Source organism: Panthera uncia, chromosome B1 (genome assembly GCF_023721935.1).
Source record: "Panthera uncia isolate 11264 chromosome B1, Puncia_PCG_1.0, whole genome shotgun sequence".
Classification (NCBI taxonomy): domain Eukaryota; kingdom Metazoa; phylum Chordata; class Mammalia; order Carnivora; family Felidae; genus Panthera; species Panthera uncia.
Genome location: NC_064811.1, coordinates 127,921,344 through 127,946,962, shown reverse-complemented (window position 1 = coordinate 127,946,962; position 25,619 = coordinate 127,921,344). Strand labels below are relative to the sequence as shown.

Here is a 25,619-nt window from a genome sequence, read left to right as displayed (position 1 = left end):
GGGGGGGGGGGGGGGGGGGAGAGAGAGAATCCCAAGCAGGCTCTGCACTGTCAGTGAGAGACCAATGCGGGGCTTGAACTCACGAACTGCGAGGTATTACCTGAGCTGAAGTCAGATGCTTAACCAACTAAGTCACCCAGGTGCCCTTAGCATCAAATACCTATTTGCATGTATTACTTTTTAAATTAAAATTTTTAATTCCAAAATAATTTCATTACCCTAGGTTCTGTTTTAGTCCCCTTATTTTCTCTCTATATATTAGTGCTGCCTGATAGACATATAACATGAGCCATGTATGTAATTAAGATTTTTCTTAATTACAACATCAAAAAAAAAAAAACAAAAAGAAAAAAGGAAAATTATTTAAATCATATATTATATTTGACCTAACATATCTAAAAGTTATCATTTCAACATATAATCAATATTAAAATTACTGATGAAATATTTTACATTTTTTTTTTTTACTAAGCCTTTGAAATCCAGTGTGTTTTTCACATGCATAGCACATCTCAATTTGGACTCATCCATTTCAAGACCTCAGTATCCCTGTTCTAGTGGCTATCAAATTGGATACAGCAATTCTATATACTTCTTCTAAGATCTCATTTTGTTATGGCATCAACTTTCACCTCTATACATAAAAGTCTCAAATCCATATCTTCAGTCCCGGCCTATTTTACAAGTTATCATCTTAAACTCAACCAGTATTAAACCAAATTTACCTCTTCATTTCCACCATTTAAAAAAAGGAAACCCAAATTAACACCTCCCGATTTCCTAGTTCCTTATTTTATTTTATTTTATTTATTTCTTTTGAGAGAGAGCACACACAGGCGAGTGGGGGGAGGGGCAGAGTGACAGAGAGAGAAAGAACCCCAAGCAGGTTCCAGGCTGTCAGTGCAGAACCCAATGCAGGACTTGAACCCATGAACTCTGAGATCGTGACCTGAGTCAAAATCAAGAATCGGATGCTTAACCAACGGAGACACCCAGGTGCCCCTCCTAGTTCCTTTTCCTCCTAGATACCACAGTTCATTCAAACCCAGGATCCAAATTTCAGAGCAAAATTCACTCTTCCCTTTCCAAGTTTGAACCTCAGTTTTCTTGTCTGTAAAATAAATGGCAGCTACTGTATTTACCTCCTGGGTCATGTAGATTCTGAAGGATAGAGTGCCAAGCACAGCATATGGCATCCATTCTCCTTCTCTCCATTCTTCAGTTGATATCATACCTGACCCTCAGAATTATCTTCCTTCCTAACAGAGACATGCAGGTATGTGCAGAGAGTATGGAGAGAGGCAATAGGGACTATTCATAGTGGGGGTTCAGACCCTGTGTGATCTTTTATTCTTGTAAGCTTATAAATGAGATTCACATTTGATCTCTTTGATACAAAGAGACACATTCACTTAGGAAGGAAACAATGATATTCTTGCAAGGGAATTTGTTGTAATAAATTTGATTCTCATTTTGCAATCTAGCTCCGAGATCAGAGGCTATACCATAATGGCTTTTATTAACGAAACTGTATACTTTCTTTCATGTTGTAATGGAAGATATGTCAGTAGAGATCAAAAGGAAGAGAGAACGCTCTGATTTTTACAGCAAGAATATTATTACTCGCTGACATTATTAACACTAGTTGTTACTTAGAATGACTCAGCCATATAATACCAAGCAGATGATAATTATGTAGAATAAAAACAGAAAATAAAGGATTATGGTCATGTAGTAAGAGCTAGGTCTTAAAATAAAACAAAACAAAAACCTTAAATGTTGAGTCAAAACCTCTTTTCCTTTTCCTTTCCCTTTATCACTCCCAGTTTAGCTGCACAAGATTCTACCATGTGAAATAAGAGTTACTGAATTTGGCCTGACAATGTGTCCCCTGTCTTAAATAGGATAGTAAACAGAGATATTTTAGACCCTAGCTTTGGAACAGTTAAATGAAAGTATTTAACTCAACAAGAAGGTCGATAAGTTGAGGAAGGGATGATTTTAGAACATGGTGGCCAGAGGCCTCTGTATCTGTTCTGGGGTCACAAAAGGTTCCTAGATGGGCTAGAAGATATAAATCAGCAGAAAAGATGGAAAGGAAAAAATTAGAGGCAGAGAGGAATGAAAATTAGGGCTAAGAATTTGGTGAGTGAAAGAAAGAAAATGGGATAAGCTTTTGTATCTCTAGAACTATTAGGAACAAATACAAAGAATCCACTTTTGTGTCAAAGATTGGTCTTTCTGAGCACCTGTTTAATTTTACTGAATCCCACTGAAAAAGAAAATAAGTATCTCTGAGTAAATGGTCATGTGTATGGTCAGTTGGATGAGCTCCCATTACACTACTAAACCATTTTCACTTGCTATCCCTTTATCCCCTGATCAATGCCTATTGAAAAAAAAAAAAAAGGGTAAGGTGAAACTATACCATATCCATTCCCCCAATCCTCTAGAGGGCATGACTGTCCTTGTTTATTCCAATTACTACCAATAGTATTCCAACTATGAGAATCCAATCTTCCAGGAAGAGTGCCTATTACGTATAAAATATTGAACCATTGAATAAAAAATGCATAATTTAGGAAGCCCTTCTCTCTTAGATATAAAACTCCTGTTTCAACCTATTTTACTATGTTAGATATAAAATGTTTCAGTATATTAGATTTAAAACTCTTGCTTCAATACTTATTTTAGCATTCATTTATGCATTTAGAGAGACAAGTCATGATTTTGCTAGAGTATGTAACAAGAAGAAATGGGTTGTCTCCAAACTAGATGGATATTTTCAAAAGGTCACTGAACAGCCTTCCTTCTGAATGTTAAAGTTGTTATATTTGGGTATGTCTTACTACAAACGCAATTATGAAAATACAAAAGAAGATGAGGGAGTTAGAGATACACAAAGGCAAGAGGCCCTTCTGTGTATGTGGCTATCATACAGAGTCATCAAATTTCTAGGGGAACAAAAAAACCTCAAAGACAATCGAACAATTGTGTATACTACGGTAGAATTAAAAACTATGGCTTTTTATTCTCCTAGATTGAAAAGATCCTGCCCCACACAAAACAAAAGCTCCAATCTGAGGGTTAATAATTATGAAAATAATGTGTTTTAATAAAAATGATGAGGTGACTGTAGGGATCCAATAACTTTAAAAAGAAAAATATAAATTCCTCCAATAAGACACAAATGAGTGAACTTTGCGTAATCTTCAGGATTCCAAAATAGATTATGAAGAGCATCATTTCTGAACATTTAGACAAGGAAGTGATGACCAGGTGCTGGCATGAGGTCATGAAGTCCAAATCACAGCTGATCAAATAGACTTCATTTTTTGGACAGGGTTACTGGAAGCAATGGAAAAGAACATTTTTTAGATGCCTATTTCATAGGAGCCACGTATAAAATCCAGAAATAAATCTCATTTAATCCTTACCCAAATCCTACAAAATAGATTTTTTTTTTAATCCAAATGGGACACATGAGACTATCGAAACTCAAGGAAAGTTGTATCATTAGTTAAAAGCTGCAGAGTTGGCATTCCAAAGGGTTGGTCTGGTCTGAGTAAAAGTTCACGTTGTCACCTGAAAGACAAGCCTCCAGCAGGCTGGACAGGGCAATGCAGAAGGCACAGTGCATATGGCCTTCAAAAAACACCTTTGACAAAGTATCTCCTAATCTCGTGAACAAATGCGGAAAATGGGCTGCATAATAATACTCTTTGATAACACTTCAGAAGAGATTTCTGCTGTCACTAGAGGGCTCTCTACTCTTTCTTGATGCAGAAACAGATGATGCTAGGGACACCAGCAAAACTGTCAAATGATGGCCCCCTGCCGTCCCCCTCCCCCTCCAGTGCAGCTCGACTCACCTTTCCTCTGTGCTGCTGCCATTTTCTTGTCCTTCAGATTCCTGTATTATACACTTTAACACTAGGTTCTCAGATTGTACCTAACAATGCATGACTGATTCGAGGCTGACACAAATTGTTTTATATCCTTTCTGGTGTCTTTTTTTTTTTTTCCTCAAGGGGCTTGTAGGTTTTTTCAAAGGTAGAAACCATGTTTTATAATTCCGTTTCTCCCGTATCATCTATCAAAGGCCTGAGAAAGTAGAAGGCACTTCATACCTGACCATCTGTAGGTTAATTTAGGAAATTTCAATTGCCTCTTCAGTACCTTTTTCTCTCAGCTGTTCTTCATTGAATTTAGGTAAATCTGACGATATGTAAAAAAAGCCACTGAACCTAGCTGCTTTACAAAATGAAGCCACTGTTTCAGATGTATAAAATTTATGATAACATCATTGTTACGCTCCATAAAACTTAGATGCAACAAAGTCAGCGTGTCTTTTGTGTATGAAAACTTGTTGAACTTCATCTTGTATTTCCTATCCCTTCTTTCCACTGCTTAGAAGCCAAATGCTAGTTTAATCTTACCTTAAACTTGCCATCAGAAGAGAAAATGCTAACCCACTTATTATCATAGTCTGCAATGATTATGTCCCCACTGGGATGCACGGCTACTCCTGTGGGCCGCTGCAGCTGCCCGGGAGAGCGTCCTCGTATGCCAAACCGACTTTTGAACTGGCCATCATTGGAAAATATCTGCAAAACAAATGACATCCCTTGGAATGTGCACTAGCACAGGAATTAGTGAGGAAAAAGGAGTCAAGAACATTTGTCATGTATACTAGAGGTCAGACCGTGCAAACTCTAGCTGAAGAAAAGTCTACTAAAAGTTTCCCTTTCTTTCCTCGTACTGTGGATCTTAAACTCTTACATAGGAAAGTATGCAATTATGTTTTATTGTGTAAACAAAGGTACATAATTAGGGGCCATACCTGTACACATTGGTTGTTGCTGTCTGCAATTAATATCTTTCCACTTGTAGACGCAGCTACCCCTTGAAGATTTGTAAATTCTCCTTTATTTCTCCCTTTGGTACCTAGAAACAAAGTATAAAATCACAGAAATTAAGCAAAAGAGAATTGTTAATTTTAATGTTTTTTAATGTTTATTTATTTTTAGTGAGAGAGAGAGAGAGAGAGAGAGAGTGAGCATGTGTGCATGAGTGGGGGAGGGGCAGGGGAAAAGGAGAGAAAGAGAATCCCAAGCAGGCTCCACGCTGTCAGTGCAAAGCACAACTCAGAGCTTGACCCCGTGAACCGAACAGGGAGATCATGACCTGAGCTGCAATCAAGAGTTCAATGCTTAAATGACTGAATGACCCAGGCACCCCAGCAAGAGAAAATTAGATCTCTCAGTTTCTTCAAGAGAATTAGTCAGGCTTCCATAGGTAAACTGAGAATGTATTTTTTTTTTTTTTAAATTATACTTTAAAAACAAAAACCTCCCCCACCATTACCTAATCCATATGCTCCTTAACTTCTCTTCCAGACCAATAAAGTCTTTGCAAAATCACTTTTTTAGGCAAATGCAATCTTAAGTCATAACTGCATATTACTTTAATATTGCATTAATAACCATATTAAAATATATTAGATTTCACAAAGAAACAATAATAAAAACTAATACTACAATCAAGGATATGCAACAAGAGAGGGCCTTATTTTAGAGTTTTGCCAAAATCCCACCCTCTCACTCAGCAGTTCTTGGAAGAATCCCAACTTGAAGAAACTTCTAAGAAGAAGCTTTCAGTACATTTAACAAACCACGAAGTCTCAGATGTTATAAAACTATCAGGCTGATTTCTTTTTTTAAGTTTATTTATTTTTGAGAGAGAAAGAGAGAAAGCACAGGGGAAGGGCAGAGACAGAATCCCAAGCAGGCTCTGCGCTGTCGGTGCAAGCCCAATGCAGGGCTCTAACTCACAAACCATGAGATCATGACCTGAGCTAAAATCAAGATGCTTAACCGACTGAGCCACCTGGGTGTCCCAGGCTGATTTCCATGTACTGATTTACTCATGCAGTATTTTCAAAGACTCAGTACCTCATATGTAGTATATTCTTCCTGAAAACATACAAGATATCCTGACAGAGCACTTTCTGGATTAAATAAATACAAAAAGCAAAGAAAAGTTAATCCAATAATATTTTCACCTATACTAGACTTTTTAATGAGAGGTGAGGCAGGAGGAAAAAAAAAAGCCAAGGTGTCTATGGATTAACAGATTTCTGTTTTTGTTTCAAAACAAATGGTTACAACTTATTTCAACAGGACCATGCAAATATTAATGAATGGAAATGGACTGAATTGTGCTCAGGAATGATCAGGAAGGACATTTAAGTTTTCATGGAGAGAGAGAAAGCTATGCCTTCAGTTTTTTGGCACTTTTATCATTTCATTTCATCATATCATTTCATTTTTTAAATCAGATTCACAGGAGGAATTTGATATTTTGGTTTTAGACATCAATGCCGTGCCTTAGGCACACTTAGACAATGGCACACTGATAGTGACTGACGTCAAACACATGCGTAAGCACTGCTTAGAAATAGTTAGACTCGCCAGCATTACCCTGGTTCCAAAACTAGACAAAGACCCCACTAAAAAGGAGAACTATAGACCAATTTCCCCGACGAACACGGATGTAAAAATCTTCAACAAAATATTAGCCAACTGGATCCAACAATACATTAAAAAAATTATTCACCATGACCAAGTGGGATTTATACCTGGGATGTGGGGCTGATTCAATATCCGCAAAACAATCAACATGATTCCTCACATCAATAAAAGAAAGGACAAGAACCATATGATCCTCTCAATAGATGCAGAGAAAGCATTTGACAAGATGCAGCATCCTTTCTTGATAAAAACGCTCAAGAAAGTAGGGATAGAAGGAGCATACCTCATGATCATAAAAGCCAAATATGAACGACCCAACGCTAATATCATCCTCAATGGGGAAAACTGAGAGCTCTCCCCCTAAGGTCAGGAACAAGACAGGGATGTCCACTCTCGCCACTGTTATTCAACATAGTATTGGAAGTCTTAGCCTCTGCAATCAGACAACACAAAGAAATAAAAAGGCATCCAAATCGGCCAGAAGGAGGTCAAACTTTCACTTCTCGCAGATGACATGATACTTTATATGGAAAACCCAAAATATTCCACCAAAAAAGTGCTAGAACTGATCAATGAATTCAGCAAAGTTGCAGGATATAAAACCAATGCACAGAAATCGGTTGCATTCTTATACACACCAACAATGAAAGAACAGAAAGAGAAATCAAGGAACCGATCCCATTTACAGTAGCACCAAAAACCATAAAATACCTAGGAATAAATCTAACCAAAGAGGTGAAAAATCTATACACTGAAAACAATAGAAAGCTTATGAAAGAAATTGAAGAAGACACAAAAAAATGGAAAAATATTCCATGTTCCTGGATAGGAAGAACAAATATTGTTAAAATGTCAATATTACCCAAAGCAATCTACATATTCAATGCAATACCTATCAAAGTAACACCAGCATTCTTCACAGAGCTAGAACAAATAATCCTAAAATCTGTATGGAACCAGAAAAGACCCTGAATAGCCAAAGCAATCTTGAAAAAGAAAACCAAAGCAGGAGGCATTACAATCCCAGACTTCAAGCTGTATTACAAAGCTGTAATCATCAAGACAGTATGGTACTGGCACAAAAAAAAGAAACTCAGATCAATGGAACATAATAGAGAACCCAGAAATGGACCCACAAACATATGGCCAACTAATTTTTGACAAAGCAGGAAAGAATATCCAATGGAATAAAGACAGCCTCCTCAGCAAATGGTGCTGGGAAAACTGGACAGTGACATGCAGAAGAATGAACCTGGACCACTTTCTTACACCACACACAAAAATAAACTCAAAATGGATGAAAGACCTCAATGTAAGACAGGAAGCCATCAAAATCCTCGAGGAGAAAGCAGGCAAAAACCTCTTTGACCTTGGCCGCAGCAACTTCTTACTCAACACGTCTCTGTCTGGAGGCAAGGGAAACAAAAGCAAAAATGAACTATTGGGACCTCATCAAAATAAAAAGCTTCTGCACAGCGATGGACATAATCAGCAAAACTAAAGGGCAACCGACGGAATGGGAGAAGATATTTGTAAACGACATCAGATAAAGGGTTAGTATCCAAAATCTATAAAGAACTTCTCAAACTCAACACCCAAAAACAAATAATCCAGTCAAGAAATGGGCAAAAGACATGAGTCCACTTCTTCAAAGAAGACATCCAGATGGCCAACCGACACATGAAAAAGTGCTCAACATCACTCATCATCAGGGAAACACAAATCAAAACCACCATGAGATACCACCTTACACCTGTCAGAATGGCTAACATGAATAACTCAGGTAACAATAGATATTGACGAGGATGCAGAGAAAGAGGATCTCTTTTGCATTGTTGGTGGGAATGCAAACTGGTGCAGCCACCCTGGAAAACACTATGGAGGTTCCTCAAAAAATTAAAAATAGAACTACCCTACGACCCAGCAATTGCACTACTAGGCATTTATCCAAGGGATACATAGGTGAGCTGTTTCGAAGGGACACATGCACCCCCATGTTTATAGCAGCACTATCGGCAATAGCCAAAGTATGGAAAGAGCCCAAATAAATGTCCATCCATGGATGAATGGATAAAGAAGATGTGGTATATATATACAATGGAGTATTACTCAGCAATCAGAATGAAATCTTGCCATTTGCAACTATGTGGATGGAACCAAAGGGTATTATGCTAAGCGAAATTAGTCCAAGAAAGACCAAGTATCATATGACTTTGCTCATATGAGGACTTGAAGATACAAAACAGATGAACATAAGGGAAGGGAAGCAAAAATAATATAAAAACAGGGAGAGGGACAAAACACAGGAGACTCTTCAATATGGAAAAGAAACAGAGGGTTACTGGAGGGGTTGTGGGAGGGGTGATGGGCTAAATGGGTAAAGGCATTAAGAAATATACTCCTGAAATCATGGTTGCACTATATGCTAACTAACTTGGATGTAAATTAAAAAAATAAATTAAATTAAATGGTAAAAAAAGAAATAGAGTCTCCTGAAACAGATTTTGGGGTTTAGGAAATGAAATTGGCAATGGAATTAAACTCAGAATAAACTGAACAGAACTGCTGGGCAGAAATATCTTACTTAGACCACCTGGTTCTCACCATGTAACCGAACCCAAATCCATCTGCCCAACTCCCAGCAAAGTCAATCACTTGGAGGCATGGAGTATGCTGCAAGGAAAGGGTTTATCCAGAGGCCACCAAAGGAGGACATGGGAGGACAAGCCTCAGTTCTGCCTCCCTGCAGGAGGAGAGTCCAGGAATTTTAAAAGGCAAACAAAAAGGTCTGGGTAAAAACCTGCAGCTATGGTTCTTAGTCTGCAGCTGTGGATTAGTCCCAGTCCCGTTAACCCTTTGGTTACCAGCTTCAACTAGACATACATGGTAGTCGTTTTACGGAAATCCTGGACTCCACTCCATCAAGTTTACTCATCACCTCTGTATCTCATCTACTCTAACACAAAAGAAAACTTTGAGATAAAGATTCTCAAAAGAACATCTTCCATGTTGCAGAAGAAAGGTTCTATTTTATTTCAAATGTTATCAGAAGAGATGATGTTTTATACTTGATCTGCATAGATTCCCTGTAATATGCATGTACATGATATCAGCTAACACTCTTTTAAAATGTGTTGGTGGGGCTCCTGGGTGGCTCAGTCGGTTGAGCGTCCGGCTTTGGCTCAGGTCATGATCTCACAGTTCGTGGGTTCGAGCCCCGCGTCAGGCTCTGTGCTGACAGCTCAGAGCCTGGAGCCTGTTTCAGATTCTGTGTCTCCCTCTCTCTCTGCTCCTCCCCCACTTGCACTCTGTCTCTCTCTGTCTCAAAAATAAATAAACATTAAAAAAAAATAATAAAAATAAAAATAAAATGATGTGTTGGTATCTGTTGGTGGAAGGGGAAGGGGTGTTTAGCCCTTGAGGGAGGATGTGCCAACATGGTATTAGCTTTTGGTCATTCCCTCTGATGTCTGAATAGCGGCGGGTGAAGAGGTACAGCAAAACTGAAGGACCAGGAAAAAAAATACTACTTCTAAAACACACAGTCTATACATACTTTTTTAAAGGTAGTGGGGGCAAGGCCAGACAAAACTTACCTTGTCAAAAACATTTGATAAAAACATGGAAGTCATTAGCAAGATAAGTTACTAAGGACCAAGTAACGAAACATAGTAACACAGCAAGAGTCCTCCAACTGAGATTGGAACATGAACTAAAGAAGTGACTCTGTAAAGAAACCCCAGGCTATTCTAGGTCCTTGCTTACATAAAACTGGAAGTGTAACCATGGCTTAGAGGACACACAGGTAGTGGAAAGAAATACTTAAAATAGGGAGGGGAATAAAAGCCACCTAAACAGAGTAGATGGACACTGGTGCTGTGCTTCTGGCCCACATAGGGACAGAAACCTGCCTGCAGCCCTCTTTTATCTAACCATTTGTCTATCCTGCTAAAGACAAAGCTGATTCTACTCCAAAAAGGCTCTGCAGGCAGCAGGCTGGCGTTTGAAAGGAAGGAAAAAATTATGGAGAGAATGGTACCTTAGTAGAAGTTAAGGGGTGCTTTAGTCAAAAAGATTTAATTTTCCTTCCGAAAATATAAGAGGTGAGGTTGAAGGAGGGAAAATACATGTGCACAAATTACTGACACTTTTTTTCTTTGCAGAAATAAAGACACATTTCCAAGTGCAGGTAACACTAGGGAGGACATTCTGTTGGATCCCATATCAATACCCTTTGGAACAAGGCGAAGGAAGGGTCTATGCTGAGTTTGAAATGAACTGAGATGTTCAGCGCCTACCAATACTGGGTCATAAGAGCAATGGAACCTTGTCACAAAAGACCACACTGTTGGAAAGAGGTTCTACAGCCTCTACTAAGCTCTGTGTGTTGGCCCAGCTCTTATTCTCGGTCTCAAGTTAACTAGAGCTTGATCCTGTTGCCCCACATATAAATAAGATCACAGGGTTGGAAGAACATCTGTTAGTCCCAGTTTGCTTATATATTTTTGAAAGAGCTAGATGGAGCAGGCACTCCCATTTTAATTTTATAACATTTGTGTTTTTTTTAATTTTTTTTTTCAATGTTTTTTATTTATTTTTGGGACAGAGAGAGACAGAGCATGAACGGGGGAGGGGCAGAGAGAAAGGGAGACACAGAATCGGAAACAGGCTCCAGGCTCCGAGCCATCAGCCCAGAGCCCGACGCGGGGCTCGAACTCACGGACCGCGAGATCGTGACCTGGCTGAAGTCGGACGCTTAACCGACTGCGCCACCCAGGCGCCCCTATAACATTTGTTTTTAAAAATCTTTTTCTTCAGTGGGGCATCTGGGTGACTCAGTCGGCTAAGCGTCCGACTTCGGCTCAGGTCATGATCTTGTGGTTCATGAGTTTGAGCCCTGCCTTGGGTTCTGTACTGACAGCTCAGTGGCTAAAGCCTGCTTCGGATTCTATGTCTCCCTCTCTCTCTCTCTGCTCCTCCCCCGCTCTCTCTCTCTCTCAAAAATAAAAACATTTAAAAATTTAAAAATATATATATTTTTAAGCCACATGGATTGGTATCCAAATAGCTGGGGTTGGCATGATTGGTAATACCCTCTGATTCTTATGAGCATCTTTGATCTTGTCAGAAATTATTCATCACCATTTAAAAAAATTCTACTTGAGTCTTAAGCACAGCAGGGTCACAGTGTTACTCCTGAAGATCAAAAGAAACCACCAGCATATTCTTGAGGAACAGCTAACACTATCTTTACTAGCAGATAAACTACAAAAATCTTGATGATGAGCAATAATGTGGAACTATAGTATATTATCATTATGCTGAAATGCGTACAATCCAGGTGTTTATAAAGTGTCTTGGGATCAAAATAAAATAAACAGAAATTCCAGAACTCAGAAATAATTTGGGATCATGCTTTACTCTTCAAGACTTTTAGTATATTCTATTTAGACTATAGAAAAGTACCCCCATTCCAAAGTATTCTACCATATGATGAAAACTAGTTCTTTAATAATGAATACAAATGTATAACACAAACATACATAGTACTTACAACATCTTTTCCTGACTACTTTGATGTACAAGACTTCATTTGGTGGTTACATTTTGGCTAGTAAAATGCGTAACACCAGTTTTAAAAGTAATTATAAATAATTTGGCAACAATTCCATAAGATAATGAAACTCGTTTTTCCCAGATGTTAAGCTAGCTGATGAAGCATGAAATGAATTTTTAAGCCAACAGCTTCTCATCTGTGCACCACCCCCCAGACACTCCCCCCATGCCTCCAGAAGATTACAGAAGGGAAGCTCCTGGATTGGAAGAGGTGATCGATAACTGCACACTTCCGAATCCCACCCCCATTCCAACTTACTATGAAAATGAATGCAAAGTAAATCTAGGTACTTTGAATGGGATAACGCAAGAGGATGACACTGATCAAAATACGGGGTCTAAAATAGGATTTTCAAATTAGCAGGTGCTTAACAAATCTTTGCTGAATGAGTGAGTGCTCAGATACATTATTAATGACTGAGTAAATTACACCCCACATTACATCATGGAAAAACGAAACATTCGGTAATATTTATAGCACTTTCACAATACGTTCTCTCCTGTACTCCCTGTAACAACCCCATGAAGCAAGATAAATATTATTGTTCCATTTTATAGGTGAGAAAACAAAGCTAGACACATTACAAATGTAGTAAAGACACAGAGAAAAGAATAAAACTGAGTTCTCCCACTCTTTTACATAATACTTTTTCTAATATGCACATTGCTTGTTGTTTTTTTTTTTTGGTTTTTTTTTTTATAATTTCAAATAACCTCTACACCCAACGTGGGACTCAAACTCATGCCACCAAGATCAAGAGTCTTAGGCTTTACTGGGGCGCCTGGGTGGCTCAGTCGGTTGAGTGTCCGACTTTGGCTGAGGTCATGATCTTGCGGTCTGTGAGTTCGAGCCCCGCATTGGGCTCTGTGCTGACAGCTCAGAGCCTGGAGCCTGCTTCGGATTCTGTGTCTCCCTCTCTCTCTGCCCCTCCCCCGCTCATGCTCTGTCTCTCTCTCTCTCTGTCAAAAATAAATAAACATTAAAACAATTTTTTTTAAAGAAGAGTCTTAGGTTTTACTGACTGAGCCAGCCAGGTGCTCCTGCTTCTTTCTAACTGGACTTTAGAATACCGGGTTTTTGGGGTGAAGATAATGACCTCTGAGCTCATATGGATCACGCTTTCTCCATAAAACCCTTAGGAGTTCCATTCCTTATCACATGGTATTTTAACTGTTTAACTGTCTCTCACTAAACTGTTGAGTTCCCCAGGGCAAGGGCTGTTTGTTGTCCTGTTTGTTGTCGTACCCCGTAACACAGCACAGTGCCGAGCACTCAGGAAATATTAACGACATCTTTTCCCACTTGAAATGCAAGAAGAGTTCTCAAGCATGAGATTCTCGAAGGGGTGTGCCAGGGTCCCTGTAAAGACTTCAGATGCCAAATTAGCATGATCTCTCTCCTCAGGGATTTTAGGGTGGAGAGGTGGTGGTTTGGAGAGGTGAGGCAAGGGAAAAGAGGCATAAAATATCACATCTTCCTATAAAGACTCCAAACTTACGTTAAGTGATTTTACACATCCATTTTACATTATAAGAAAGCACACTGTTCTCGAGTACAAAAGAGTACTTCACTCAATACTTCTCCCCGACACATTAAGGTATGGTGTATGAATTACATCATTTGGAACAATTCAACTGCAATGCTTTCACTCCCTCCCACATCTTCTGGCTTTCCCTTTGTTCAAAGACTTTCTTTGGTAGCTGACAAAACCAGCTCATAGTAGTCAGCAAACTCTTGACAGTGCAGGGAAAAATAATCCCCATGTTTCATCAACAGATGCTCTAAGCTACCTCCCTAAACTCATTCAAGATGGTTTTCAAGTACAATATCAGTGAGTGGTGCCTTTTGGCTAGACTCTGGGTAAGAGCATAAAGTAAGGAGAAATATGCCATAAGACCTGCCTTCCTTTCTGCCCCTACATAAAAGATGCTTAACATCTCCCAAAGGAGACCATGAGGGTGAGGCCCTAATCCCATATAACTGGTGTCCTCACAGGAAGAGAAGGAAACACCAGGAATATGCATGCATAGAGGCACAACTATATAAAGACGAAGCAGCAAGAAGGCAGCCATCTAGAAGACAGAGAGAGTGGTCTCACAGGTAACCAACTCTGGCACCACCTTGATATTGGACTTTCAGCTTCCAGAACTGTAAGAAAATAAATTCCCTTTGTTTAACGCACCCAGGCTATGGCATTTTGTTATGGCAACCCTAGCAAACTAAGACAGCATCTTTACTTTGTGAATAAAACTCAGACATAGCGCTGTATGTCAGGCATTGTTCTAAGCTCTTTACAGATGTTTAAACAATTAGAACGCTTTCCCACCAGGCCCAGTGAATCACCAGTGAATTCTCAACGGGTAGGAGGCAAGAAGAGTATACCTCCTTCTCCCTGGGGCAGGAGCTGGGAATTCAAAATCAGTATTATTGGGGGGAAACAACACCCTCAGAGGTACATCGAGTGAAAACCACAGGTGGAGATGATGGAGATTAAAATTAATAACAATAGGAAAATAATAGCTACCAGTAATTGAGCACTAAGTTCAGAAAGGGTAAGCTACTTGCTCAACTGTTGAAAAGAATTAGAGTTCAGACCCAAATCTTTGCCTTTTTCTACTTGGCACACTGCTGGGGTAAGCAGACTGAGGTCACTGGCTGGGGCAGGGGGTTGGGGTGGGGCGATGGGGTAAAGGTTGAACAGGTGACTGAGCGTGTTCTCAATGGAGGAGATCAGTGGGCAGCAGGGAGGTAAGTTTTTTGTTTTTTAAGAAAAGGTGGTAGGGAAAATCTAATGACCTTCATTTGCCATGTGCAAATCCAATAGTTCTCGTTTATTTAGCTCCTCCAACATACCAGGCATTAAGCTTGAAACTCAGAACAGTTCTGAGAAGCAGATATTTGTGTATTTTAATTTTATGGACATGGAAACGGGAACGCAGACAAGGTGAGAGACCTGCCCCGAGTTCAAGTAAGTGGCAGAACTGGAGTGGTGGACCTGGGAGGCTCCTAACCCCACCACCCCAGCTCATCCATTCTGCTTTGCAGGTGTAGCTACAGATTCTGCACCCACACTGTACGTATGGCCAGTGCATGTAGGAGGGCCTCCATGCTCGGACCAGACAAGTTACATATCCTGTCATGGTCTTTACAAGACTCCGCCAAAAGTATTAGCACAGAGCCGCTCTGCCCAAGAATGTTCCAAGGAGCCTGGGTTTCCCAAGATGTTCCATGGAAAAAGTTCTCTGCTTGGAAAAGTCTGGTGGAAGTGCTGCCTGTTATCCCTCCCTTGCCTCGGAGACTAACAGTGAACACTGGTAGATTCTAAAGGTTCTGCAGTTTAAAAAAAAAAAAAAAAAAAAAAAGGCTCTTTCCTTCAATGAGGCCAAGGTCTCCCCAGTCTACTTGACCCAGAGGCAAGGTGTGTCAGTTAATATACTGGGCAGCACCTCTTAAGAGGTGTTGCAACGCAGGACTTAAGAAGCAGATAGATAAACAGGATGGAGCTACTTTTGGAAACATTAACTAAAATGTAGGCTTTTTTCTTAAGAATTACAAAGGCCATTGATATTTACATTTAGTCTGCTTTCTACTGAGAAAATAAACAGTTAAAAAAAAATCAGAGGCAATAAACCAAACAAGGGAATTTGAGATTTGCATTCTCAAAATCTATTGGCTTATCCTAAAACCTCATGCTTCTGCCCCAACCCCATTCCATTCTCCAGATTTCCACCCACCCTCCCCTCTTTGGGTCTGCTCTCCAGCTACACCCAGCTGAAAGTGACCACAGTTTACAATGCATCCAGCCCCGCACCCCCAGCCTTTACATTGCAGAAACAGTGATAGGGAGGCATCCGACCTTCTGCCCACAGCGCGGCCAGAACTGGCATATGTCAGAGAAGCAATGAAGTTATCTGATACAACAATCAACGATCCCTCTGCCTTTGGGTTAGGGAGGAGCACTCTAAAGACATTCCTATGGAAGGGTGGGGGTGGGGGTGAGACTGCCAACATTTCCTTTAAAACTTCCGGATTGTGAGTACTGTGATTTTTCTATTTCTCTTTTTCCTTATTTTCGGCTTCTAATTCTCGACAATTAATTTGTAGCACTTGTGTTACAAAGGAGGAGGGGGTAGGAGGAGCGAAGAAAATGGGGAGAGAGGGGTGGGGGGAGAGGAGGAAGGAGGGGGAAGGGGGGGAGGCATAGGGACGAGGGGGAGTTGGAGAGAGAGGGGGAAAACAGCTGAACAAGAGAGAAGAAAAAGACGGTGGGGAAGACTTGGGGGGGGAGGGAAGGAGGAAGGGAGAGAGGCTAATGGGCAAGGGGGAAGGGAAGGAGGGGAAGAGGGAGGCAGAAGACAAAGAAAAAAGGGCAGGAGAAGGAGGGAGGAGAAGGGGAAAATCAATCATAAAATCTCCGAAGAAGAAGGTTGCATAAGCTCACCCGATAACATACACCGGTGTCTCCCAACACGGTCAGGTACAAGCCCTGACCTGCAACGTTCCCGTTTGCAACAACACTTTCCCAGCTGCCCCGTAACCAAAGCAACGCTCAGGCACCGGCGCGGCGATGCTTTCTCCTTACCCACTCGGAAGATCAGATCGTCTTCGATGGGATTCTCTTTTCGTTTCCCAGTGCTGTACATGCTCGCGGGTCTCTTCACCGCTTTCTGCTTGACATGGCCGCTCCCTGGGGACTTAACGCGCCTCTTCACGCCCTCGGTGGTGGGAGACACGTCGGCCGACCGGATCACCTTCAGCTTGAACGGGCTGCCTCGGATGTGCTGGTCGTAGAGTCGCAGAGAGAGGGTAAAGTCCCCTTCCTTCTGGACAGTGTACAAAAACTCGTACGTGCCGTTTTTGTTGTCGAGTATTTCTCCGTCCGCCACGCTGCCGTCGGGCGTGCTCAGCTCCGCCGTGATGTAGGCGTTGCCGGTCTTGCACAGCTCCCCGTCTTTGTCCTTGGTCGTTATGGTAACGGACATGGGCTGCCCGATGATGGTCTGCCGCAGCCCCTCGCCCGTGGCCACCGTCTCGGAGGCGACGGCGTTGGTGGTTAAGATCGTCCCGAGGTTGTGGATGGACTTCTTGAGCCCTTCGGTCTCCACGATGAAATCCAGCTGATCATTTTCACGCGGGTGCAGCGGGAAATCCTGGTCGGCCAGTTCGTTCAGCTTCTCGCTCATCTGCTTCTTCACGAGCAGCACCTCCGTCTCCGTGCCATGGTTCAGAGCCTGCGCGGTGAAGTTGCTGCAGCTCTTTATGTTCTCCTGCCCCTCGAGCAGGGTATCCAGCTGCGACTGAAGGACCTGTGGGGTCAAAAAGCGAGGCCGGGTGAGCGCTTCTCAGCTCACTGCATGGTGCGCGCTTGGCGCGCCGGGGCAGCGCCCTCCGCGGGCGGCTACCGCGTCCTGCACCTGCCCCCGCCGGTGGTTCTCCGCAAGTGGTATTTAATTTGGCCCACTGAGCCAGCTTCTAATGCATGATTCTGAATTGCATTCGCAGTACCTTCTCGTTCCCTTCCGCCTCGCCCAGACTCTCCCACACACATATTTCTTGGGTCATGTGTTTTTGCTAGGGACAAGCAGAAACGTCACCACCAGGAGCCGGGAAAACAAATTGCTATGCCTGGCATCTGAACTATTAATTATTCAGTATCTCTCTGTAATGTCCTAAATTCCCCTGTTACCACCCAAAGGAACAGAAACCAAACAAAACTCTCCACACCCGAATAGCAGAAGCTTTTGATCCCTGGTTTTGTGACTGGACATGTTAAAGGCTGCAGTCAGGGTTCACTTTGAAGTTGACTGACAGGTTGGTGTGGATGAGAGAGCAATTAAGAGACTATTAGACATTATAACTTAAGGAAGGAAAATAATCCAGTTTAACCCTAAATCCTGAAAGCATTACTTTATATTCATTCTTGCCTTGTGTCAAATCATAAATTGGTACTTAAGGTTACAGAATCATATAAGTTTGCCGGAAAGAGGAAGGAAAAAATAGCTGGGTGTGCCATGAAATGAAAACTACTGTTTACCATAAAACAGTGACACCTAAGGACCCATCCAAGTCCCCTTTGCTGTTCTTAGAACACAGTAAGCTGGTGCAGTGAAATACCGGGGGTATCATGTCTCTTACAGGATTATCTACAAGAATGGCTGGAATCTTACTTTATGTTTGAGGCCATAGTTGACTTCCAGTTCCATAAGCAGCACGCTCTTGCGCACGTTTAAAGTCTTCTGGAGCTCATCAAAGGTAGAATGGATGTCATCCACAATGCTGGCCTTTTGGTTGGTTAACTGATGAATGATTTCTGAGATGAACTGAAGGGCAGAATCTATTTCTGGGAGCCTAGAGGACAGTCATTAAAGATCATTATTTAGCATCAACCCAGAAATAGCAAAACATCTACCTAAACACTATGTTTTGTCAAAAAATATTTTCTTTGCCTTTCATTATCTTTAAAAAGTAATAACTGAAGAAGAGAATGAATAAGACATGACATAATTACTGCCTTTGAGAGAAGAGACTCTGAGGGTCCATGTGTACTTCAAGTGTTCAGTCATCTAATTTTACTAATTGATGGTACAAAGCCTTGAGGCTCTCTGAACCCCATGGCTTCTCCTCACTCTGAATCAAGCCTTCTCAAACTTAACACTATAATATTGTAGGTCACATACTTCTTTGTTACAGGGGACTAGCCTGTGTGTTATAGGATGTTTAACAGCATCCTGTCTTCTACCACATGCCAACAGCAGCACCTCCCCCCCCCCCCAAGTTATGACACCAAACTGTCTCCAGGCATTGTCAAATGTCTCCTGGGGGTATGCGTAATTACCCACAATTGAGAACCAGGTTCTAAATGTATAGCTAATCCTAATTAGTTTTATCCTAATCATATGAAAAACTTATCCAAATTCAGTTTCCTGAGAACATTTTTCAAGTTTCCAAGTTCCTTTAATTATTATAGAATAACCACACTTTTCTCATTACAACTATTGGTGACAAGATTTACTTTCAGCTGGTTGTTTATTTCCTCTCTTTGGTCTTTCTTTTGTATCACACAGCTACTCTGTTCCCTCATTTCCATGCCAAAGAGAAAGCCTGGAAGCAGGAAAACATAAGGAAAATCGAGCAATCACTGATCAGTACCATTTGCTGGGCTCAAACAGAGAGGAGCCAATGACAGTAAACACAATGGTCCTGTATATGTCAAGAAGAGCAGCTAAGAAAGGCTCCTCAGAGAGCCTGGTTTCAGGCATGAATTTCAGAAGATCTGCTGAGAGCATTTTCCTGGAATGTATTTTATTCACTTAATCATCCTAAGGTACTGAAACAAAAATGCCACCCCTCTTAACATAAGGGGGTTGGAATTTGACCAAGGGGTAGGGGGTGATCCTAATCACTCACTGGGGTTCATGACTACAGACACACAAAGGAGAATTTATTTAGGGAGCATGAGCCCACGGAGACAAGAGATCGGGAGGCCAAGCCTCACACAAGACAGCCAGGGGGAGGTGCGTGCACCTTTTGTTGACGGCATCCAACTGGACCTGGAGTGAGGCCTTGTGTTGCTCTACCACATCCTTGAGGGGGACTGTGGGGTGTTCTGCGTGCTCCCCCTCAGTGCACTCTCGACACATGGCGGTCTCACAAGACTGGCAGTAAAAGTCCATCACCTGCAGGTAACACAAAAACAATTCCAGGTTCAAGGCCACTAACTGAGGGCTTACTGGGCACTAGGCCTGTAGTAGGCATCCTCTCATTTCATTCTCACAGCTTTCCCAGGATGTAGGCGGTATGTCCAGTTTCACAGAAGAAAAGGAAGGATACATTTTTAAGTGCCAGGTCTCAAACAGAGATGGGCCAAGCTGCAGCGGTGGCCACAAAGCCTGATTTTCTGTGGTTACTCCCCTAGAGCAGAACAGTGTGGGGCTGCGATGCTCCAACTTCTTGATCTTAGGACCCTTTGCCACTCTTCACAAACTATTGAGGACTCCAAAGTGCTTTTATTTATGTGCATTGTATCTACAGACATATTAAAAACTGAAACAAAAATTTTAAAAAGTAACTAAAAGCAATAATAAGCCCACTCGATGTTAACATGAATAATATAAAACATGAAAAATAACTGTATTTTGAAAAACAAGAAATTTTGTGACAATGATGGCATTGTTTCCCACTTAAAAAATTTTCTTCAGGGGCGCCTGGGTGGTTCAGTCAGTTAAGCGTCCGACTTCAGCTCAGGTCACGATCTCACGGTCCATGAGTTCGAGCCCTGCGTTGGGCTCTGGGCTGATGGCTCAGAGCCTGAAGCCTGCTTCTGATTCTGTGTCTCCCTCTCTCTCTGCCCCTCCCCCGTTCATGCTCTGTCTCTCTCTGTCTCAAAAATAAATAAATGTTAAAAAAAAATTAAAAAAAAATTTTTTCTTCAGTGTCTGGGTTAATAGTAGACAGCTGGATTTTCATATCTGCTTCTGCATTATATCTGTTGTGATTACACACATCATGTTGTCTCTGGAAAATTCCACTGTACACACTTGAGAGAACAAGAGTGAAAAAGGCACATAATGTCTTAGTATTATTTTAAATACAGTTTTGATCTTATGGACTGCCAACCCACCCCCACAAAGGGTTGGGGGACCCATGAGGGTTCCTGGACCATACTTTGAGAACTGATACTCTTTCTATAAGAGACAAGCCGGAGTGCCTGGGTGGCTCAGTTGGCTAAGTGTCCAACTTCAGCTCAGGTCATGATCTCACGGTTCATGAGTTCAAGCCGCGCATCGGGCTCTGTGCTGACAGCTCAGCGCCCGGAGCCTGTTTCAGATTCTGTGTCTTCCTCTCTCTCTCTCTCTCTGCCCTCCCCCGCTTACACTCTGTCTCTCTCTCAAAAATAAATAAACATTAAAGAAAAAAGAGATATAAGCTGTACTGAACAATTTGTATCCTGGCTCTACCCCTTATGTAAAGGTTACCACTTATGTAACCTCAAATTTTCCTTTGTCAAATGGAGACGATAATAGTAACCTAGAACTCAAAACTGCACAAAGAACTCAGATGTGGCACTGGCATGATGTAGCAGCAGCAATGATGATGATGATGATGATGATGGTGATGGTGATATCATCAGCTTATAGGAAAATAAAGGTACCTTTATCCTGATTATGATGAACTCTCAGTAACAATATAACACAAAGCCTATTAAGTCAGTTTCCTTGGGAAGGCATTTCCCTATTCTCTCGGCTGAAAGTAATTTTGAATTCCCAAGATACTCTTGGAGGGATCTTTTTCTTGAAGTATAACACATGTACAGAAAATGGCATCAGTCAGGGCACCTGAGTGGTTCAGTCGGTTAAGCATCTAACTTCGGCTCGGGTCATGATCTCACCACCCGTGAGTCTGAGCCCTGCATCTGGCTTTGTGCTGATGGCTCAGAACCTGGAGTCTGCTGCAGATTCTGTGTCTCCCTCTCTCCCTTTGCCATCCCCCGCTCTTGCTCTCTCTCTCTCAAAATTAAACATTAAAACAATTTTTTAAATGGCATAAGTCTTATTAAAGGTTAGTGGATTTTCATAAAGTGAATCCTCCTACCAAAGCACTTTTATTTATACCTCAGTTTATGAAATATTTATAAGGTTTTAAGTTCCTGAGCACAGGAACTCTCTTACAAAAAGCCTAATTCCTTACACAAAGTAAGTATTCAAAAACTACTCAATGAATGAATTGAATGCTGTCTACAAAAGATGCATTTTAGAGTCAAGGACACAAATACATTAAAATTAAAAGGGTAGAAAAAGATATTCCATGCAAATAGTAGTCAGAAGAGAACTGGAGTGGCTATTCTGAGACAAAATAGATTTTAAGACAAAAGTTGTTACAACAGACAAAAGAGGACATTCTGTAACTATAAGATGATAAATTCATTGAGAAGATATAACAATTATAAACAAATATGTACCCAACAACAGAGCCCCCAAATATATGAAACAAAAACTGACAGAATTGAAGGGAGAAATGAATAGTTCAGCAATAATAGTTGGAGATCTCAGTACCCCGCTTTCATTAATGATAGAACAATTAGATGGAAGATCCATAAAGAAATAGAAAGTTTGAGAATTATAAACCAACTAGGCCTAACAGACATATAGATCACTCTATTCACTAACAGAATACACATTTTTGTCAAGAACACATAGGACGTTCTCCAGAGTAGACCACATATTGGGTAAAAAACTCTCAATAAGTTTTAAAAAGATTAAAGTCATACAAATATTTTCTCTAGCCACAATGAAATCAAATTAGAAATCAATAATAGAAGGAAATCTGGAAAATTAACAAATATATGAAAATTAGATAACTTACTCTTATACATTGAGTCAAAGAAGAAATCACAAGGGAAATTAGAATATACTTTGAGATGAGCAAAAATGAAAACACAATATACCAAAACTTATGAGAGAGTTCTCAGAGCAAAATTTTAGATGTAAATGCCTAGTTTAAAAAGAAGAAAAATCTTAAATCAATATAGCCTAAGGTTCGACCTTAAAGAACCAAAAAAGAGGAACAAATCAAAACCAAAACAAAAAGAAAGAAAATAATAAAGATGAAAGTGGAGACAAATAAGATAGAAAAGAGAAACAGAGTACAGAAAATCAATGAAACCAAAAGTCGGTTCTTTGTAAAGATCAAAAAAATTGACAAACAGGATACTAAGGACAGTTGTATGCCAACAAATTGAATAACATAGATAAAATGGACAAATTCTTAAAAACACACAAACTAATAAAACTGACCCAAAGAAGAAATAGAAAATGCGAATATACCTATAATAGGATATCGAACCAGTATTCCAAAAATGTCCCAATATAGAAAGCCCATGACCAGATGGCTTCACTGATGAATTCTGCCAAATATTTAAAGAAGTATTAACATCAATCCTTCCAAATTCTTCAAAAAATAGAAGAGGAGGAAACATATCCTAACTTATTCTATTAGGCTAGCAATCCCCTAACACAAAAGCCAAAAAACATCACCAGTAAAGTTCATATCCCTTATGAATACAGATGCAAAAATCCTTAACAAAATACTAGTAAAGTGAATCAAGCTACATATAAAATGGGTTATACAATATGGTCCAGTGGAGTTTATCCCAAGACTGCAAAGGTAGTTCACATACAAAAATCAACATATGTAATACACCACACCAATAGAATAAAGGGGAAAAAAACTCCACATGGTCATCTCAATTGAGGCAGAAAAAAACATTTGACAATTTCCAACACCATTTCGTGATAAAAACACTTATCAATCTAGAAATAGAAGAAAAGTTCCTCAACTTGATAAAAGGTATCTACAAAAATCCTATACCTAACATCATACCTAATGTTAACCCCCTAAGATACAGAATGAGACAAAGATGTTGACTCTTGCCATTTATATTCAGCAATGTACTAGAAATTCTAACCAGGGCATTTAGGCAAGAAAAAGCAATAAAATGCATCCAAATTGGAAAGGAAGAAGTTAGAATTTCTCTATTCAGAGATGATATGAACTTATATACAGAAAACTCTAAAGAATACACCAACCCCCACCCCCACAAAAATATTAGGCCTAACAAATGAATCCAGCAAAGTTGTAGGATACAAGATCACCAAACAAAAATCAGTTGTATTTATATACACTAGCAATGAACAATCCAAAAATGAAATCAAGATAATTCCATTTATAGTAGCATCAAAAAGAATATAAAATACTTAAGAATACATTTAACCAAGAAGGAGTAAGACTTGTACACTGACTTCTACAAAACATTGTTGAAAGAAAGTAAAGAATACCTAAATAATGGAAATGAATGTAAAGATATCCCATGCTCATGAATAGGAAGACTTAATACTGTTAAGAGGGCAACATTCCCAAAATCGATCTACTGATTCAGTGAAATACCTATCAAAATTCAAGCATCCTTTTTCCACAAAAGTGAACAAACTATTCTCAAAATTCAGATGGAATTGCATGGGACTCTGAATAGCCAAAACAATCTTGAAAAAAAAAATTGGAAGACTTCAACTTCTCAATTTCAAAAGGTAGTACCAAGATAGAGTAATCAGAATACTGTGTTGCTGGCATAAGGACAGACATATAGATAGATGGAATAGAATTGACAGTCCAGAAATTAAACCATACATTTATGGTTAACTGATTCTTGACAAGGGTGCCAAGATCACTCAATGGAGAAAAGCAGTCTTTTCAACAAATGATGCCAAGACAACTGGATATCCACATGTAAAAGAATGAAGTGGAATGCTTACGTCACTCTACATACAAAAATTATCTCAAAATAGATTAACAACCTAAATGTAAGAGCTAAAACTATAAAACTCCTAGAAAAGAAAACATAGGAGTAAACCTTTATGACCTTTGATTAGGTAATGGTTTTCTAGATATGACACCAAAAGCACAAGCAACAAGAAAAAATAGATAAATTGGACTTCATCAAAACAAAATCTTGTGGATGAAGGGTACTATCAAGATACTATCAAGAAAGTGAAAAGAGGGCACCTGTCTGGCTCAGTCAGTAGAGCATGCAACTCTTGATCTCGGGGTTGTGAGTTCGACTCCCATGTTGGGTGTTGAGGTTACTTAAAAATAAAATCTTTAAAAAAAAGAAAGTGAAAAGAATAGGAGAAATATTTGCGATTCATATATCTGATAAGGATGTAGTATCCAGAACATATAAAGAAACCCTACAACCCAAGAACCCAATTCAAAAAACTGGCAAAGGACTTGAATAGACATTTCTCCAAAGAAAATATACAAATGGCCAATTTGCACACACAAAAAATTATGCTCAATATTATTAGTCACTAAGGAAATCCAAATCAAAACAACTATGAGATACTTTATACTGATTCGGGCGGCTAGACTCAAAAAGTCAGATAATAACAAGTGTTGGTGGAAATGTGGAAAAATCAGAACTTTTATACTTTGCTAGTGGGAATGTAAACTGGCACAATCACTGTGAAAACAGTTTGGTGGCTCCTCAAAAGTAAAATACAGAATTACCATGGGACCCAGGAATTCAATTCCTAGGTATACACCCAAGAGAACTATAAACATACATCCACACAAAAATTTGTACACGAATGTTCATAGCACTATTCATAATAGCCCCAAAGTGGAAACAACATGAATATCCATCAACTAATGAATGGACAAATAAATTGGGTATATCCAGACAATGGAATATTATTTTAGTCATAAAAAGACATGAAGTTTGGCCATATGGTACAATATAGATGAACTTTGAAAACATCCTGAGTAATAGAAGCCAGACTCAAGAGGCCACATAATTTACAACTGATTTGTATTAAATGTCTATAATGGCCAAATCTTGCAGAGATAACATGCATACTGGTGATTGCCAGGGGTTAGGGGTAGGGGGGAATGGGGAGTGGCATGATGAAAAAGTT

The 25,619-nt window shown here is 40.1% G+C and overlaps 1 protein-coding gene across 2 annotated transcripts in view; it reads right to left on the bottom strand.

Annotated features, from left to right (window-relative positions):
- The window catches only part of TRIM2 (tripartite motif containing 2), a 52,551-nt gene that overhangs the window by 16,443 nt on the left and 10,489 nt on the right, over positions 1-25,619 (bottom strand). The window contains exons 3-8 of one of the 2 annotated variants that reach the window (XM_049631215.1): positions 23,450-23,485; positions 19,675-19,886; positions 18,318-18,498; positions 16,733-17,456; positions 4,844-4,947; positions 4,440-4,607 (exon numbers count right to left, since the gene is read on the bottom strand). In XM_049631215.1, coding sequence (XP_049487172.1) covers positions 4,440-4,607; positions 4,844-4,947; positions 16,733-17,456; positions 18,318-18,498; positions 19,675-19,886; positions 23,450-23,485 — 1,425 coding nt within the window. The remainder of the gene's footprint in view (positions 1-4,439; positions 4,608-4,843; positions 4,948-16,732; positions 17,457-18,317; positions 18,499-19,674; positions 19,887-23,449; positions 23,486-25,619) is intronic. The other variant, XM_049631216.1, reaches the window with a different exon arrangement.